At 44.5% G+C, this 20,067-nt stretch overlaps 1 protein-coding gene across 1 annotated transcript; it reads left to right on the forward strand.

Moving 5' to 3' along the window:
- Nucleotides 1–676: 676 nt before the first annotated feature.
- DGAT2L6 (diacylglycerol O-acyltransferase 2 like 6) lies at nucleotides 677–18,097 on the forward strand. The gene is given in 9 exon segments (XM_082446092.1): nucleotides 677–1,040; nucleotides 10,704–10,814; nucleotides 11,345–11,386; nucleotides 11,389–11,414; nucleotides 11,783–11,987; nucleotides 13,401–13,575; nucleotides 15,867–15,972; nucleotides 15,974–16,079; nucleotides 16,528–18,097. Coding segments are annotated over 9 exon segments (1,017 nt in total). The 5' UTR covers nucleotides 677–949; the 3' UTR covers nucleotides 16,683–18,097.
- The last annotated feature ends 1,970 nt before the right edge of the window (nucleotides 18,098–20,067 follow it).

Here is a 20,067-nt window from a genome sequence, read left to right on the forward strand (position 1 = left end):
GACCTGGAGACAATCTTTAATTTTGAAAAGGCTGGTGTGCAGAAGCAAGCCTTTTAGCCTGAAACATAATAGATGTTCAGTAGACATTCATTTAATTAAATGAAGAATAATAATCGGAAACACTTACAGTAATACCTCCTGTGTGCCAGGCCCTGTGCTAAGTGCTTTACATTCACTCACTCAATCCTCAGAACAACCCTATGAAGCGGGTACTATTATTATCCCCATTTTACAGTTGGGGAAACCGAGGCACAGAGGTTTGCCAACTTGTAAGTGGCAGAGCTGAGATCTGAACCCCAGCTATCTGGCTCTAAAGTCCATGCCTTTAGCCGCTAGATTGCCTCCCAACAACAGATCTAGAGAGAAGGAGCAATTCCCCCCCAGCGTCCGGGGAGGAACTTGGCGGAGCCAGGACCGAAAGCCAGGTCTGCTCTCTGTGCAGTGCTTCTCCCACTGGCCACTGGTACAGAAGCCCTGGGAACAGAGGCACAAGGAGGGATCTGAGAAGTCTAGATATTCATGCAGAAAAAGGCTCTAGTCGACTAGGTGGCTCTCAGCAGAAGACCCGAGGAGTCGAAGAGCACCCACCAGGGCAGAATGCTTTTCAGAGATCCTATTTGAGTCCTAAGCCGTTCCCTTTTCCTGCACTAATTTATCAGGGACCCCTCCTCACACACACACGCGCACACACACAGCTAGAACCAGCCCGAGGCAATTGAGCACCTGTGGGGAAAGGATGCATATTAGAGAGATTAGAAAGTATGATCTAAAGCCTGGTGTGTGCGTAGGAAGTTGAGGTGGGGAGAGAACAGGGAAGACTGGAGAAAAGGTTAGGTCAAGGCTAAAACCTCCAGCCGATAAAAGGACTCAGTGATGAGATTAAAGCAAAGCACCTGCAATCAGCTCAGCTTTGGGGGCACCAGCCTTCTTACCACAACAGAACAGCACCATGGCCATGGCCTTCCTCTCCCATCCGGATCTTCAGGAAAGCCTCCAAACACTCTCTGTTTTGCAGTGGATCCCAGTCTATGTCTCTTTAGATGAGTGAACCCCAGGGGCTGGAGAGCACAAGGGAACAGATGAGGAAAGAGACCAGGAATCTCCAGATGAGGAGGGCTCCAAAGAGATCATTTGGTTGGTCCCCTCTCTCTGGGAAGGACTGTGCCTCTCCACCCAGAGAGAGGGCTACTGTTGAGTTCATTAGATTTCTCTCCTCCCATCTGAGGGGCATGAAGGCCAGGAGTGAGGCTGCAGGTTTCCTGGTTTAAAGATCACCCCAGCCTTCTCTCAGGACTGCCCCCTGTGAACTAGCTGAAAAGAGTCCTATTCGGGGGCAGGGGCAGAGTTGGTGTCACTGGGTAGACGTAAGGTGATTTTCCAGTATAAGACTATGATGAGAGAATTATGGAAAATCTGCAGGCTGCGCGAGTGACTCATTAGACAGAATTTTGAGAAAGGGCCAGTTCTTCAATGGACTCAGAGAATGACAGTCATCGGTGCTGGGCAAATGGGCTGAGAGCTCGAAGCTTTTCTCAGTCAGAAACCAGGGCTTTGTGAGCAGCCAATTACAGGGGCAAGTTTGGAAACTGGACATGGAGAGATGTCATCCTGAAGGATGGGACAGGTTAGGAGGCTGCCAAGTCCAATCTGTGAGAGGCTATATGACCCCATAGAGCAGTTGTTCTTAACTAAGGACCTATAGACCTAGAATGAGGCAGGGAGGGACAACGTTGAATTTGGATGGAAAAAATTACCTGTTTATTTTCACTAACCTCATATTGAAATGATGAATGTAGGCAGCAAACCACAGAAATACCTGTGAATTTGTCGGTAATAGACATCACAGAGATTTACAGTTCACATGTCAGTTGTTGCAGTCATCTCAAAAGTTTATTTATGCTCGTTACCACTTCCAAATTCCAACAGTTACTGGAACTACCACTAGGCGTGGTTATTTAACGCATAAATCAAGAAGCCCATGTTACTGTATGACATTTTGGGCAATATTTTGATAACGGTGTTTTACTATGATGAGTTTCCTTTGTAAGTCTGTGTATTTTATTTTGTGCATTTAAAAATACTATTCAGAAAAGGGCTTCACCAGACTGCCAAAGGGGTCCATGGCCTGGTTCCCAGTAAATGCTCCTTACAGAAAAGTGTCCTTCCTTCCTTCCTCCCTCCCTTCCTCCTTCCTAATTCCTTTCTTCCTTCTTTTTCTCACCCTTTTTCCTTCATTCTTTCTGTCTTACTCAGAGCCTCCCTCAGCGCTTCTCCTCCTTCCTGAATGATGTTGAGAATCATGGCTGATTACTGAGCACTACTGGGAGTGATGGGGGGAAAAGTAGGGAAGAGGGGGAGAGAAAAGACAGAGGGACAAGAAGGAGGAAAGAAGCGAGGAGAGAATGAAGAGATGGTTTGGAGGAGATGTGGAATATAAATATTCATGACCCTTGGAATTAGGCAATGCTCCTGAGAGCCCCTCTGAGGCCCAGCTTCCAGTTAAAGGATGGCTTTCCATCTGTCTCTTCTTTTCTGGGCTTGTATTGCCATCTATCTAAACTGTTGCAATATCCTCTTTCCTGGCCTTCTATTCTCCACCCTCTCCCATATATTCCACTGCCTGCAGCCAGAAGAGTATTTCAAATGCATCTTTGATTACAGCCCTCTGCTGCTCAAAAATAGCGGTTTTCCCTTGCCTACTTGATGAAGTACAAATGTGTTATCCTGGGCATTCAAGGCCCTGCTCCACTCTCTGCCTCAACCTCTTTACCAGCTCATTCCCCTACTCTTCCCCTAGGTGAAGCTCGTATTCCAGGCAATCTATTCACAGAACAAATGCGAAGGGTACTTACTCTCTCACTCCTTCACTTCTGCTCTATCTCCTCCACTTAAAAGATTCCCTGATCACCCTTCCTGCACTATACCTGGACAACCCCTCCTTTGACATATTGCTCAAGTCATACCTTCTCTGCAACATTTTCCTGGCAACCTGAGACTATATTATCTCTGAAAGTCCAGAGCACTTTGGAAAAATTGGTTGCATAGCAGCCTTTATACCCTTTGCCTCCTCTACCCAGTAAAGCTCCATGAAAACAGGAGCCACGTCTTGTCATTGTTCTATTTCTTGCAAGACCAGGCTTGACACTGTTGATTCTTCCAGATTTCTTCTCCTCAGTAAAGACCTTTAAGTCCACCTCTTTTTCTTTTTTCTCTCTCATGGACATCTTTTTTGTGTGTGTGTGTGGGTCTGCCTCCTACCTCTGGTTGCGGATAATACAAAAAATAGAACATACTCTTGGGAGTCAGACAGACCAGGTCTGCCGTTTACTTGTTATGTGAGCTTGTGCAAGTAAGTCGTTCACCCTCTACCATTGTAGAACAAAGCTCTCAAGACCATTCTGATAATCAAAGAGGAAAGAAAACCCTCAGTAGACGTTCATTTTCTTTCTGTTATAGAAATTGACATTGGAGCCCAACCACCCCACCTCAGAAGACGTTTGATCAACAGAAGAGTGACTACCACTTCTGAGACGGACACCCTAGACTCTGATTTCATTGCACCTTCAGGAAGAATAATAAGTAACTAGATCCTAGAAAATGAGGCAAACAGAGACTCTGATACCTTCCGAGCATTCCCACAGGTCCTTTCAAGGCATCGTTCACTACTCCCTCTCCTTCACCCCCTACGTCCAGTCAACTGCAAACCCCTGAACATTCTGCCTCCATAGTATCTTTCAAATTGATTTCAGAAGTAGTAGCCGATTTCAGGTTCCCATTGCCTCTCATCTAAGTCACTGCAACTCTTAGCTGACCTCCCTGCCTACCGTTTCTCCTGCTCCCAAAGTCATCTCAAATGATCTTACTGATACACAGATATGATCACGCTCTTCCTCTGCTAAGAACCATCACTGGCTTCTCATTCCATTCAGCATGGGACCTGAGCTCCCCTGCTTCCTTCCCAGTGTCATCTCCTGTTCCATGGCTTCCCATGCTCCCTTGTACTTTTACAGGTTATGGTATTACTCACAGACCTTGGACTCTTCCATCTCCAGGCCTTCATTCGAGCTCTTCCTTGCACGTGGAAGGCCCTTCCGCCACTAATCCATCTGTCAAAATCCTACTCTTCCTTCAAGATTCAATTTAAATCTTACCTTCTGCAAGAAGCCTTTCTAGGTTGCCTGGTAGTAAAGAATGGCCTTCTCCTTTGGTCCCCATATAATGACATTTGAACCCTAACTGTATTGTTCTCACCCTCTGGGATATATCCATTATTTATGGTATCAGTTTTCCCCTCTAGACTAGGAGTTTCTGGAAAGCAGGAACTTTATTTTTTACATGTCTTAATATGACTTAAAATTAATTAAGCATACACAAAGTGCTTAAAGTAGCTCTTGGCTCATAATAAAGACTCAACAAATGCTACCTACTTTTTCTCCCAAAGCTTGAAATGAAGATACATGACCTCTCTGAGCCTCAGTTTCTTCATATGTAAAATGGGGATAATAAAATTATCTACCTCTCAGGGTCATGAGAGGATTAAATGAGATAATGCACATTAAGTGCTGAACAGAGTGCTTGTTGACAATAAATGCTCTATACAAGGTATCAGTAACCATACTTACATTATTTTCATCGTTTTCATACTTATGCTCTTCACCCTCCTCCTTCCAGGCCCCAAGCCTGCCCCTATTGCTTCTAGCACAGGGATTTCACACGAGGTATGCTCAGTCTATGTTTGCTGAATTACTAAATTATCTTCTTTTTACTCCCGCAGGTTCTTATATTTATAGTAATACATATCCAATAAGTAATCACAAAGCCACAGAAATTCATCTTTGACAAACCAGCCACGTTCTTGGATTTCTGAAGGCTTTGAGCCAACTGATTAAGATGCCGGGTTTTCGCTTTACACTAGAAATGACAGGCTGCCCATAGCCTTACACACTCATGCACACCCTGGAACCTCAGAAGGCCTTTCTTTATTTGGAATAAGGGCATTGGTGGTTTCTTTCCCCGTTAACATTCACCTGCCACTTGGAGAATTTTGAAATCAAACTTCCCTGTGCTACAACTGAATGTAACAAGTATATTTATCCTGAGTCATCATCCTCCTGTGCTTGGCACTGTGCTGAAGGCTGTTTTCAAGAAGCTTACTGTCTAGGGCTTCCCTGGTGGTGCAGTGGTTAAGAATCTGCCTGCCAATGCAGGGGACGCGGGTCCGAACCCTGATCTGGGAAGATCCCACATGCCGCGGAGCAACTAAGCCCGTGTGCTACAACTACTGAGCCTGCGCTCTAGAGCCCGTGAGCCACAACTACTGAAGCCCACGTGCCTAGAGCCCGTGCTCCACAACAAGAGAAGCCACAACAATGAGAAGTCCGCGCACCACAACGAAGACCCAACGCAGCCAAAAATAAATAAATTTATTTTAAAAAAAAAGGAAGCTTACCGTCTAAAAGGCAAAGGGCCAGACATGTAAGGTGCTAACTACACAAGCAGCAAAATGAAACAGGACCAAATAGATGCAGAAGTAATGTGCTGTGGGTGTGTAGAGGAGGGAACTCTTCATTCTGACCAGAGAATAAGCAAAGATATCATCAAGGAGGTATCATCTGAGCTACGCCTTGATGGCTGAGAGAATGTTGATATAGACAGAAAGTTGGAGAGAGGGTAGTCAGAATAAGGGAACAGCATCACCAAAGGCATGGAGAGGTGAAATTGCATGGTGGGTTGAAAGAATGGGGAGTAGACTAAGGTGGTTGGACCCCCATTTCCCATTCTTCAGCCATTTGCATCCCACTTTCTGGTTCTTTCCACAGCTGAGTACCACCTATGCTATTATTACTTAACATTTTTTCCCCAAATTGACTCATTCCTGTAACCTAAATTAATATATTCTTTTTTTAAATAAATTTACTTATTTATTCATTTATTTAATTTTTGGCTGCACTGGGTCTTCCTTGCTGTGCGCGGGCTTTCTCTAGTTGTGGCGAGCAGGGGCTACTCTTCGTTGCGGTGCGCGGGCTTCTCATTGTGGTGGCTTCTCTTGTTGCAGAGCATGGACTCTAGGTGCGCAGGCTTCAGTAGTTGTGGCACACAGGCTCAGTAGTTGTGGCTCATGGGCTCTAGAGCACAGGCTCAGTAGTTGTGGCACACGGGCTTAGTTGCTCCGCGGCATGTGGGATCTTCCCGGACCAGGGCTTGAACCCGTGTCCCCTGCATTGGCAGGTGGATTCTTAACCACTGCGCCACCAGGGAAGCCCCTAAATTAATATATTCTAACAGGAAACTTTACATTACCACCATGAATTCACTTTTATTCACTACACATTAAAATAACTTTCCATCCATGAGCCACTTCAGATCACCCCGGGTCCTTACAGTGGTGTGGGTATGATCACCTCATGCTAGATCATAAGGGGTGTGAGTGCCGGTGCTGAGAGATGAGGCCAAGAAGGTGTGTGGGGCCGGCCCATGGAGGGCCTTAAACACCAGGCTAACATGTTCAGACTTTATCCTGTCAGCAGTGGGAAAATACTGAAGGCTTCAGAGGAGGCAAACAACATTATGACTGTGCCTTAAAAATATATCTGCGGCATGGAAAATAGACTGGAGGGGAAGAGACCAGCAGGCAAGAATAGACAAAAGGCTGCAGTCCAGACCAGAGGAGATCAAGTTCTGGACCACAGCAGTGGCAATGGAGACAGAGGCAGGAGGATGAATGGGAGAGATTTTTTTTTGGAAAGGGAGATAAGTTAAAGATAGCTCCAAAATGTTGAAACTGTGACATTTATCCTGAGGCCTGAAATATGAATAGGAACTAGCCAGGCAACGAGTTGAGGAAAGAGTCTTCCAGGCAAAAGGGACAACATGCACAGAAGCCCGGAGGCTGGGGAACAGAATGAGTTGAAGAAACTGACAGAAGAACAGTGCGGTGGCATGCAGAGAACCAGGGGGTGGCCAGGGGCTCCATCACAGAGGACCTTCAGAACCAAGGTTATGAGACTGGACTGCATCCTAAGAGTCATGGGAAGCCATGTGAGTTGTTGAATTATTGAATTACCATTAACCCCCATAGGTTCTCATATTTATCATTAATTTTGATCCATTAAGTAATCACAGAGCCACAGAAATGTCTCTTTGACAAACCAGCCATGTTCTTGGTTATATGCTATAGAAGGACAGAGATTTGCATTTAGCATGCTGGCTGCATCATGGCTCAAATCGAAGCAGGTAACCTGTTTAGAAGACATTGGCAGTCGGCTTAGAGAGAGAGAATGGTGGCTTGGACCGGATGGCAGCATGGAGGTGGGGAATAGAATAATTTGAAAGATGTTTGGAGGACAGAACTGACGGGAATTAATAATTGACTAAAGGAAAGCAATAATTAGAGCTCAGTGGCAAAGAGTACGGTCTCTGGAGGAAGAGTGTGAGTTCTCAACTCTGGCTCACCCACTAGCTGGCTGTGTGACCTTAAGTGGTTATTTAACTTCTCTGAACCTGGGTTCCTCATTCACAAAATGAGAATGCTTATTGTCCTAATGGGGGCTTTATGAAGATTAAATAAAATACACATGTAAAATACTTAGTTTTACATGATGAGTGTACAGTAAATGTTGGCTATTACTATATGGGGAAAGTGAGCAAGCAAGATGAATCAGAAATGATTTGAAGAAAGGACCCACTTAGATTCATATTGGTACCATCTTTAACTTAAGCTAGTAATCATTAGTAATTTGAGGGTGTACAGGTTTAAATTTATTTTTTTAAAGTCAAGACCAAGGGTGAAAAAGGATATTACATAATGGTAAAAGGGTCAGTTCACCAAGAAGACATAACTATCCTAAATGTCTATGCACCTAGCAATAGAGCTTTAAAATATATGAAGTGAAACCTGACAGAACTGGAAAAAAAATAGACAAATTAACAATTATATTTGAAGACTTCCTTGAAAACCACAAACAACCAAAACTCACCCAAAATGAAATAGATAACCTGTAACTATTAATTAAATTAAATTTTAATTTTGGAAGGTTATAAACCTTCCAAAACAGAAATCTGCAGACCCAGTTGGTTTCAACGGCATATTCTTCCAAACATTTTAAAGCTGATATATCATAAATTCTACACAATCTTTTTCAGAAAATAGAAGAGGAAGGAACACTTGCCAACTCATTTATGAGGCCAGACCCTGATACCAAAACCAGACAAAACAGTACAAAAAAGAAAACTACAGTCCAATATCCCTCATGAATATAAATGCAAAAATCCTCAAAAAAATACTAGCAAATCAAACAAAGATTAATATACCATGACCAAGTGGGCTGTATCCCAGAATGCAAGTGTAAATATTTGAAAATCAATCAATGTAACCTAGCATATTAACCACCTAAGGGAGAAAAAACACACACAATTATATCAATTGATGTAGAAAAAACATTTGACAAACTTTAATCCATGATAAAATCTCTCAGCAAACTAGGGATAGAAGGCAACTTTCTCAACTTGATAAAGAGCATCTGTAAAAAAAATCCCTGCAGGTAACATCATACTTAATGGTGAAAGGCTGAAAGCTTTCTCCCTAAGATGGGGAGCAAAGCAAGGATGTTCACTCTCACCATTTGTATTCAACATCATACTAAAAGTCCTAGCAAGTGCAATAAAGCAAGAAGAAAAAAAAAAAGAAAGAAAAGCATACAGATTGAAAAGTAAGAAATACAACTGTCCTAATTCACAGATGACATGATCACCTGTGTAGAAAATCTCATTAAATTAAATAATTTTAAAATCTACTTTAAAAAATCCCTCTAAGGGTGTGGAGAAAAGGTAACTCTCTTGCACTGTTGGTGGGAATGTAAATTGATACAGCCACTATGGAGAACAGTATGGAGGTTCCTTAAAAAACTAAAAATAGAGTTACCCTATGACCCAGCAATCACACTCCTGGGCATAAATCCAGAGAAAACCATAATTCAAAAAGACACATGCACCCCAATGTTCATTGCAGCACTATTTACAATAGCCAGGACATGGAAGCAACCTAAGTGTCCATCAACAGATTAATGGATAAAGAGGATGTGGCACATATATACAATGGAATATTACTCAGCCATAAAAAGGAACGAAACTGGGTCATTTGTAGAGATGTGGATGAATCTAGAGACTGTCATACAGAGTGAAGTAAGTCAGAAAGAATAAAACAAATATCGTATGCTAACACATATATATGGAATCTAAAAAAAAAAAAAAAAAAAAGATGGTTCTGAAGAACCTAGGGGCAGGATGGGAATAAAGACGCAGACCTACTAGAGAATGGACTTGAGGACATGGGGAGGGGGAAGGGTAAACTGGGACGAAGTGAGAGAGTGGCATGGACATATATACACTACCAAATGTAAAATAGATAGCTAGTGGGAAGCAGCCACATAGCACAGGGGATCAGCTCGGTGCTTTGTGACCACCTAGAGGGGTGGGATAGGGAGGGTGGGAGGGAGGGAGATGCAAGAGGGAGGGGATATGGGGACATATGTATATGTATAGCTGATGCACTTTGTTATAAAGCAGAAACTAACACACCATTGTAAAGCCATTATACTCCAATAAAGATGTTAAACAAAATTAATAATGATTCATATTTAACTTTATCTGAGTTTTCTTCTGAAGCTTACCCAGCAAATTTACTCTCATCTTTTATGAGGGTCAGAGGTAGCAAGATTTGTATCCATGGCAATCTTCCCATAAAATTCCTCCCCCTGCTATTTCCTATTTAATTAGTATGCTTACAACAAGCACTTCAGCCAGCTCTTGTAAGGGGAATTCAGCCTATCACTAAGGTTTCTTCTACTCCATAACACGACTTTTTTTTTTAATGCCCATTCCATCTTTTTCCTGTTATTTTCATCTAAGCCCAAAATGCAAGAGACACACCTGCTGGCAGGTAACTCTTGAGTTTCTTCCCCTTCTCTGAAACTTTTATCTACTATGATGTTATCTGGTCAAAGAAGTCATTCCTTTAGCTGGGTATTTTTAAATTCACAATATGTGTACTGAGCCCCTCTTTCTCATGAATGCAGATTTTAAAATGGAATTCAACTCCTACTGCTGTAAGATGTATCACGTCTGCATTTCACAGCCTGCTGTGACCCTTTGCTAACAGAGATGATTTTTCCCCCTTCTGAACTTTTGAGACATTTCGAACAGGACAAAATCGAACAAAGTAAAGCAGTTTCTAATATGTGTTTTCTTCTCAGCATCAAACAGCCCGTACACTGCAGGCCGCCCCTCTCCACTGGAATGTGCTGACAGAGCAGTTCTACAAAGGAAGGAGGGTTGAGCTTTCAGAAGGGACTTCCTGAGGTCCCAGAATGGGGATGTAAGCCACCGGCCCAAGATGCTGTTTCCTTCCAATTGCCAAGTAGTGCTGTCCTTTGACCACAGCTGAGGACCTACTCTGAGAACGTCATGGTTCTGCTGTTTCCTCAGTTAAGATCTCAGCCATCAAGGGAACCCAGATCCAGGGACTCAGAGGTCATCCCGGACCACAGCAGAGCTAGGAGCGGGGTAGGGGGTTGGGGGGGATGAGGAGAGAAGAGTCTCACACAGGCCTCGACCTGCCCCTTCACTACAGAGCAGAGATCGGGGTTATGAGAGGTGTATTAAACTGGAAGGGAACTGAAGGGCACGAACCCTTTGTGTCCCCTCAGGAGCTCTTCCTATTTTTCTTATACCCTACTTTCTGGTGTTCACTAAGTTCAGGATGCTGTCCGTGCTCGCCTTAGCCTGGCTCGCCTATGACTGGAACACCCACAGTCAAGGTAAGAAACAGGGGAAGAATGGTGGTCCCTGTCTGTACCAAGGATGGAACCACAGGGCTGGGGTGGGGGTGGAAGGAGAGAGTGGGAGAGACAGAGGGAGAAGAGGTGGGGAGAGGAAAGAAGAGGAAAGGGAAAGGAAAGGAGGTCAGGGAGGCGAAGCAAGGGAGAGAGGGAGAGGAGCACAGGAAGGTAGAGGGAAGGGGAGGGAGACAGGAAGGCAAAGCTCAGCAAGGAACAGAGGTCTCTGCCAGGCTGCCCAGGAAGAATTGAGGTTGGTTTCTGGGCGGGCGCTCCCAGCCTCCTGCTATTTCCCTCCCACCTTTCTGACTGCTCCAGAGGAGCAGGGGCTCCCTGTGTCTCCTTGGGGGATGGATTCAGGGACAGTACCTATAGCTCTGTGCCCAAGATATGGAAATGTGAGAAGGCCCCTCTAGTGACCTGAAGATTTTAAGAAGAACCCTCCACCTCCGGGAGAAGTAGAGGGATTGGCAAGATCTCACCCAGTCTTCCCTTCCCTTCCGTACCTGCAGGTGGTAGGCGTTCAACTTGGGTACGAAACTGGACCCTCTGGAAGAATTTCCAAATTACTTCCCAGTAAAGGTGACTATGCTTCCTCTGGGTGCCCTCAGTCGCTGCTGCCCAGACTCTCCCTCCCCATTCAGCCCCATGTTTTCAAAGGCTTTGGTGGCCAGCAGTGGACGTCAAGGCCCAGAGGCATAATGCAGAGTAGGGACCCAAGATGGATGGGCAGGTGGGGAGACAAGCGGATAGCACCTTGCCTCAGAGTGGCAGACCCAGTTCAGCCTCTCTGAGCATCATAACCCCTGGCAATCCTGTGACAGTGAAGACATCCCAGTGAATAGGGATTTGGGGCTCCCCAAGGGAAACACAGGCTACCTACTGGGATCTGAGTCCACATGTCCTCTCTTCCTTCTATCCACTACTGTGATTCAATCTCCCTCTAACAGCTGGTGAAGACTCATGACCTCTGTCCCAAACACAACTATATCATTGCCAACCACCCCCATGGCATTCTCTCTTATGGTGTCTTCATCATCTTTGCCACTGAGGCCACTGGCTTTGCTCGAATTTTCCCAGCCATCACTCCTTATGTAGGGACCTTGGAAGGGATGTTCTGGATCCCAATTGTGCGAGATTATGTGATGTCAATGGGTGAGTATAAGAAATCATTCCATTCTCTGACCTAACTCACGGCTCCAACTTCTATAAGCCTTGACAGTCAGTCCAGTTCTCACTCCCTGCTGGAAGAGGACTTAGTAGAAAATGAGTCCAGAACACACTGGGCCAGTAACAGGAATATGTGGCCAAGCCTCAGGTTCTGTCCAAGATCTGGGAGGCAGGGTTTCATTAGGCAGCAGGATAAGTTATAGGCATTCATAAGAGTTGCCAAGGATCCTTTCAGAGGAGGAAGCAGAAGCCTGGAGCTCAGGATCAAAGCCAAAGTGGAAAGCAGAAAGCAAAAGCCAAATATCAAAACCAAATATAGGGAAAATGAGGCATGAATGGGACAGCTCAGATGAACTTTGCCTGACTTTTGGGGGATGTCAACTGGCTTCTTTTGGCCAGTCATTTATGTAGCAGCTCTCATCTCAGGGCGTCTCAAAGACACTTTTAAGTCTTTCATACTAGCTGGTACCCTCCTGGCCCATGACTCTCATCTCCTGAGAACCCCTTTGAACTTGCGTAAGACATCAAGGGATAAAGGATAGGCATCCGTCAGAATCCAGGACAACTTCCCCATGCCAGGCTTCAAGCCAGGGTACCGTGCCAAATGTCCTTCTCTTTGGATGAATATCCATCCTTCTGGACACCAGAAAACAACTGAAGCCAAACATTAAAAGGTAAGATCCATTGATATCTGGAGGGGCCAGGTGGGACCACTAGAGTCCCAGAGGATGGTTCTGCTCCCCTCTGAGATTGGTATGAACCTGGATCTCAAGGACTGTGGCCTGGAGCCAATGTCTGCCATCCCAGGAGAGAACAGAAGGTGAGCACAGGGCAAAGTGGGGAAGCAGAGGTGAGGAAAGACTCTGTGACTGTTGTAGAGCAGCAAGATGTCATCCTCATTCCATGGTTCATCTACATTTCAATTTGGCTTGGACAGGATCCTGGGTCTGCCTACTCTCCAGAACCCCCAGCCAATGGCTTCCCTTTGCCAGGTTGCTCTAAGGAGGATGCAGGATGGTGGTGGCTATTCCTCATTACTCCTAGGGAAGAGAACTCTGGAGAGCCTCAATTGCCATCAGCCTGGGGAGAGTGGAAGACAGCTGTGGTTCCTGGGTAGAGAAGGAAGGGATGGGCTTAAGTACTATAGAGCTAAGAGAAAGTAGGCAGAAGAACTCAATGTAGCCCCAACTGTAGTAGCACAGAGCTGCAAGGCAAGCAGCTGACCCTAAGGACCAACCTCAGGGCTAACCCAGGATGTGGAGGTTAAAGACAGAAGAGTGGAAACAAGCACAGTCAAGAGACAGAAGAACTGTCTCCAGCAGGAAGACCCTGGAGGAACCCCTTACCCCATCCTCAAGCACCAAGTTTGTTATACCACTTGACTCTTTGGTTTCACAGGTGTGTGCCCAGTGAGTGAGTTGGCCTTGAAGTATTTGCTGACCAAGAAAGGCTCGGGCAATGCTGTGGTTATTGTGGTGGGTGGAGCTGCTGAAGCCCTCTTGTCCTACCCAGGAGCCTCTACCGTCCTCCTTAAACAGCGTAAAGGTTTTGTGAGGTTGGCACTGAAGACAGGGTGGGTCCCTAGGTTCTGGTGCCCTATCGTCGGGGTGCCATAGGTCCTCTGTAGCACCTCTCCAGAATGGTGCCCTTCCTTGGAAACCTGTTAGAGGGGGTTCCCTCTTCATACTGATTGCTTCTCTCTACTCGCTCACACTGTGCCTTAAGGGTGTTTGGACCTCCAGACACATTCTTGTGGGTACTTTTAAAACTTGAAATTGGAGAAAAAACAGTAAAAGACCTTTACCTTCTGCCCATTAGCCTGGTAGGCTGGGGGTCTGGGGAAGTGGGGCTTCAGTCTATATCAACCCATGAACTGCAAGGCCCAGAGAACTTACCCAGGGCAAGGAAGGCACTGGGCTTGATGCTGTGGGGATTGCAAAGATGCAAAAGACATGGATACTGCCCCCAAAGAGCATATAATCTGGTTTGAGAAATAGAATACATTCATTCAGCAGTTATTGAACAGCTTCTGTGTGTCAGGCATAGTACTAGGCATTAAGCATATAAAAATAAATAAGACCTGGTCCTTGCCTTTAAGGAACTCACAGTCCAATGGAAGACAGACTTATTCACATATAATTACAAAATATATCCAGAAGCCAACCACTTACCATCTCAACTAGAGCCCCCTGGTTTACCACCCCATCGTCTCTCCCATGGATTATTACAACAGTCTCCTAAGGGCTCTCTCTGTTTCTATCCTTGCCTCCCTCACATCCAAGAGTCTATTCTCAACCGTGGCCAGGATGATCCTATTCAGCGTGAGTCAGATCATGTCACTACTCCAAATGCTCCAGTGGCTCCCGTTTCACTCCAAGCAAAACCAAAGTCTTTACAAGGGCCTGCAAGACCCTAAATGATCTTGCCACGTCTCTGATCTCATCAGCCACTGCCCTCCCCCTTGCTCACTCCATTAGAGCTACACTGGCCTCCTGCTGTCCCTCAAACAAGCCACACGCTCCTCCCTTAGGGCCTTTGCTCTAGCTGTCCCCTCTGTCTGGGACATTATTCCTGCAAATAACTCTTTGGCTTATTCCTTTACCTTCTCCAGGTCTTTGCTCAAATGTCTCTTCTCAATAAGGTCTATCCTGACCATCCTGCTGGATCTTTTTCCCATTGCACTTATCATCTCCTCATACGTCATCAATTTTATTTCTTTACATATATGGTTTTCTATTTGTTCATTATTATTGTTTATTGTCTGTCTTCTCTTAATAAAAGGTAAGCTCCATGAGGACAGAGATTTTTTTTAATCCATTGTGTTCACTGATGTGTCCCCAGGGCTTAAAAAAGTGCTGGCACATAGAAAGAACTCAATGCATATTTGTTGGATGAAAGATGTGCCATAATGGACATATGTATAAAGCACTATGAGAACATCAATTGATGGAAAGCCTTTCACCCAAAGTAGAAGTTTCATAGGTGGGTGACATCTGAACTGTGAACTGAAATATTAGTAGGCATTACCAGTCAGACCAAAAGGGAAAAAGAACTCAGGCATTCAATGAGGGCCAATGATGACATGTCAGGCACTATGCCAGGCCCCTGGGGTTCAAAGATGAATAAGACATAGTTCCCCCTTTTGATTAGCTTCCTGTCTACTGGGAGTCAGCCAGGCAAGGTGATGACTGTAGTACAGAGTTGGGGTAGTGTTAGTGTAGGAAAGAGGTAAGCACTAGATGAGGGAGGTGGGAGTGGAAGGAATTGGAGGGGGTCAAAGGACTGGAGCTGGTTCAAGGGGATGAAATTGGAGCTGAGTAGTGAAGGCCGAAATAGAATTAGCCACGTGAAGACAGAGGGAAGGCATTTATAGCAGAAGGAGCAAGATGTACAAAGACACATAGACAAGCGAGAACATAGCACACTTAGTATGGCTAGGCAGATTCTGACAAAGGGCTGAGGAGAGGGGAAGCTAGCCAGGTAGGCAAGGCTAGAGCACAAAGGCCTTGCTAAACAGTGTGGTACAAAGTGAGAAGCTCTGGAAGAGTTTTAAAGAGAGGAGTGACATGTCCATATACACAGTTTAGGAAGATCACTCTGGATGCTGGGTACAATAAGGGCTATTAGATTTCCTGAGATTACTTTCCTCCCATCACAAGACAAGGTGCAGCAACTCCCCTCAAAGGGTTCACTTGTGGGAGGTGGGTGTGGAGCATAGCAAGAATGAGACACAAGGCTGGAGATGCTTGGGTGCTTGGACTCTTGTCCTATAATGGGGAGATTGTAGAGGTTTCCTACCTTGGAGAGGGTTTCACTGCGGGGAGCTTCCTGAGAGAACTCACACTTCTGTCCGTCTCTTTGCAGATCATACCTTGTCCCCTCCTATTCCTTTGGAGAGAATGAGGTTCACAATCAAGAGACTTTCCCTGAGGGCACGTGGCTAAGGTTCTTCCAAAAAACCTTGCAGGACAGAATCAAAAAAAACCCTGAGACTAAGTTTCTGTACCTTTCACGGCCGGGGCCTCACTCGAGGATCCTGGGGCTTCTTGCCTTTCAATCGGCCCATTACCACTGTTGGTAAGTTTTCCAGCATCTTTGGACCACTCTGGTCCTTGATTCCCCCCACCCAGGTCATCCCTCGAGTCTCAGGGGACCCGACACACAGCTGGGACAGGCAATGGGAATTCCAGTGGCTGTGGTTGAGGGCAGGGTGGGGAGGACAACTGAACAGATCAGAGTTGTGGCCATTCACGGGAGGGACACAGTTCAGCAGCTGCCATGCGGGCATCATTATTCGCATACATTCCTTCAGCACTCTCTGAGTTTACCCTCATTCTCTTAAGTATGCACGAGATTAGGTATTTGGAGAACATGGGACAGGATGGGGTTGGAGCAGAGAGAAAGAACAAAGGAAGGGGAGGGGACCCAGATACTGAGTTTCAGTATGTGGCTCCCTCTGAGGAATGGGTAATTTGAGTTGGGTGGGGGGAAAGGTCTGATGCTTGTCTCTCCTCCTTCCCCACAGCTGGGGAGCCCCTGCCAATTCCCAAGATTAAGAAGCCAAACAAAAAGACGGTGGACAAGTACCACGCACTCTACATCAGCGCCCTGTGCAAGCTGTTTGACCAGCACAAAGTACAGTATGGCCTCCCTGAGACCCAGGAGCTGACAATCATATAACAGGAGCTGGATTTCCCCGTTATTGAACCCCCAAAGCATTAAGGGATCCAAGTAGGGCCACATGGAAAGAAGAATCTGGGGAGAGGGGAAGATCTCAGGGTTGAGTGAGGAGGCCAACCAAGCCAGAAAGTACTTAATGAGTCTGGCTTAGAGGAAGGAACCAGAGGAATGGGGAAGAGTGGGCAACAACCCAGTTTAGTAAGCAGAGTCTTGTGAGTCCACAGATCTTTTTTGCCCCCTGACTCCAGCCAACTCTGATCAGAGGAATGAGAAGTTAAAGAACACCATGCCCTTTCCTCCTGAGCCTTAGTGACACCATCACTATTTAGGCTGAAGCTTAGAAGCCTTGTTGAGAACAAGGATGGTTTGTTTCCTCCTAGGCCCTTGGCCCTTTCCTTACAATTTGGGGGCCACCACAAGGTAAACCAGGGACCTGAGCTATGCTTTCCTGATCCAAAGCAGACACAATTCCCTCAGCTGTGATACAGTTCTACACTGGCATAAACTTTATTAAAAATAATTACACCATTTCTTCTATAAAAACAAAGCTCTAGATATATAAAACAGGATATGACTATTTCCTAATTACTGTGTGGTTCAGTACTGGGCTTCCCTGAAACCTAGCCAGAAAGCTGGTCTGTGGAGAGCCATTTTCCTCTTCTTTATCCACCCTTTACTCTGTAGCTGACAGAAAAGTTGGAGGAGTGGAACCAGAACTGCTGCACAGTGTAGGAGACAGGACAGAACCATGGGAACTGGCACAGGCATGCCCTGAGTAGCCTATCTCTCCTGATCCCACATAACCACCCTGGGTGAGGAGGGAGGGCACCTACAAGACCATGTACCAGCTGTGAGTCTACTTTATGTCAAAAACCTACTGCGGGGAATTCCCTGGTGGTCCAGTGGTTAAGACTCAGTGCTTTCACTGCCGAGGGCCCGGGTCTAACCCCTGGTCAGGGAACTAAGATCCCACAAGCTGCGTGGTTCAGACAAAATAATAATGATAACAATAATAATAATAATAAAAGAGCCTACTGCGTACCAGAGGCTATGCCATCATTTTCACAGCCTCTGTCTCTGAATGCTAACACAGCCCCATGAGATTGCCATCATCTCCATTTCACAGTAGCTAAAACTCCTAGAGGTGAAGTAACTTGCCCAAAGCCACAAAATCCAGGTTTTGCTAATTCCATTCCAAAGCTGTTTCTAATTCAAAAAACCACCACACCTCCCATTCCTCATTTCTTGGAGACCTATTAATCAGCTTCATTTTCCTAAATGTGGTCCTGTGGCACCCTACTTAAATTAGTTCATAAGTGTGGGTAAAAATGACATGGATTCTACTCCAAGTGGTCCCAGGTTAGGCCTCACGGAAAATAATGTATTAATTAAATAAACTTTTTATAGCGACAGAATGGAATTGAGAGTTGAGAAACAAACTCTACATTTATGGTCAATTGATTTTTGCCAAGGGTGCCAAGATAATTCAATGGGGGAAGGGGAGAATAGTCTTTTTAATAAATGATGCAGGGACAACTGGATATTCACATGCAAAAGGGTGAAGTTGGAACCCTACTTCATACCATACACAATAATTAATTCAAAAAGGATCAAAGACCTACAGTGAGAGCTTAAACTGTAAGACTCTTAGAAGAAAAAATAGGGTAGTTTGCTGGCCTTGGATTTGGCAATGGTTTCTTATATATGACACCAAAAACACAAACAACAAAAGAAAAAATAGGTAAGTTGAACTTCATTAAAATTAAACACTTTTGTGCTTCAAAGAACACTATCAAGAAAGTGAAAAGACAACACAGAGAACAGAAGAAATTTGCAAATCATGCATCTGATAAGAGTCTAGTATCCAGAATATATAAATAACTTACAACTCAACAACAAAAAGACAACCCAATTAAAAATGGGCAAAGGATTTGAATAGACACATTCCTCCAAAGAAGATATACAAATGAAAAATGCTCAGTTAACCATTAGGGAAATATAATACAAAACTAAAATGAGATACCATTTCACACCCCCTAGGATGACTATAATAAGAAAGACAGACAATAACAAGTATTGGTGAGGATATGGAGAAATTGGAATTCTTAAGGCATTGCTGATGGGAACATAAAATGTTACAGCCCCTTTGGAAAACAGCTTGGCAGTTCCTCAAAAAGTTAAAGTTATCATATGATCTAGCAATTCCACTCCTACATATATACCCAAAGAACTGAAAACACATGGTCACACAAAAGTTTGTATATGGATGACCATAGCACAACTATTTACACAGGCATGCCTGGTTTTATTCTGCTTCACTTTATTTTGCTTTGCAGATAATGCATTTTTTACAAATTGAAATTTTGTGGCAACCCTATGTGGAGCAAATCTATCAGCACCATTTTCCCAACAGTATTTGCTCACTTCGTGTCTCTGAATCACTTTTTTGGTAATTCTTGCAATCCTTCAAGCTTTTTCTTTATTATTATGTTTGTTATGGTGATCTGTGATCAGTGATCTTTGATGTTACTACAAAAACTCACTGAAGCCTCAGATAATAGTTAGCACTTTTTTAGCAATAAAGCATTTCTTAATTAAGGTATGTACATTGTTTTTTTAGACACAATGCTATTGAACACTTAATAAACTACAGTATAGTGTAAACATAACTTTTATATGCACTGGGAAACCAAAAAATTCACGTGACTCACTATACTGCAACATTTGCTTTATTGTAGGGGTATGGAACTGAACCCACAACATCTCCTAGCTAAGCTTCTAATAGCAAAAAAGTGGAAACAACCCATAGGTTCATCAGTTGATGGATGGAGAAACAAAATGTGGTACATCTATACAATGAAATATTATTCAGCCATAAAAAGAATGAAGTACTGATACATGCCACAACAGGATGAACCTTACAAGCATTATGCTAAGTAAAAGTAGCCAGAAACACAAAACCATATATTGCATGATTCCATTTCCATGAAATGTCCAGAATAGGCAAATATGTGCATACAGAGAAAGAGAGAGACAGAAAGTAGATTAGTCATTGTCAGGGACTGAGGAAAGAGGTGATGGGGAGTGACTGCTAATGGGTACATGGTTTCTTTCTGAGGTGATGAAAATGTTGTGGAATTAGTGGTGATGACTGCACAACCTTGTGAATATGTTAAAACCCACTAAATTGTATGCTTTAAGTTCAAGCTCATACTGCTCGCTGCACAAGAGGCCACTGAGTTGAGAGACAAGGTGTTGGGGCAAGGAAAAATGACTTTATTCAGAAAGCTAGCAAACCAAGAAGATGGTGGACTAATGTCCTAAAGAACCATCTTAATTCAGGGTAGAATTCAAACTTTTTTTTATTGTAAGGAAGAAGGAAGCA

The sequence above is a fragment of the Balaenoptera physalus genome (genome assembly GCF_965194825.1).
Source record: "Balaenoptera physalus genome assembly, chromosome: X".
Classification (NCBI taxonomy): Eukaryota; Metazoa; Chordata; class Mammalia; order Artiodactyla; family Balaenopteridae; genus Balaenoptera; species Balaenoptera physalus.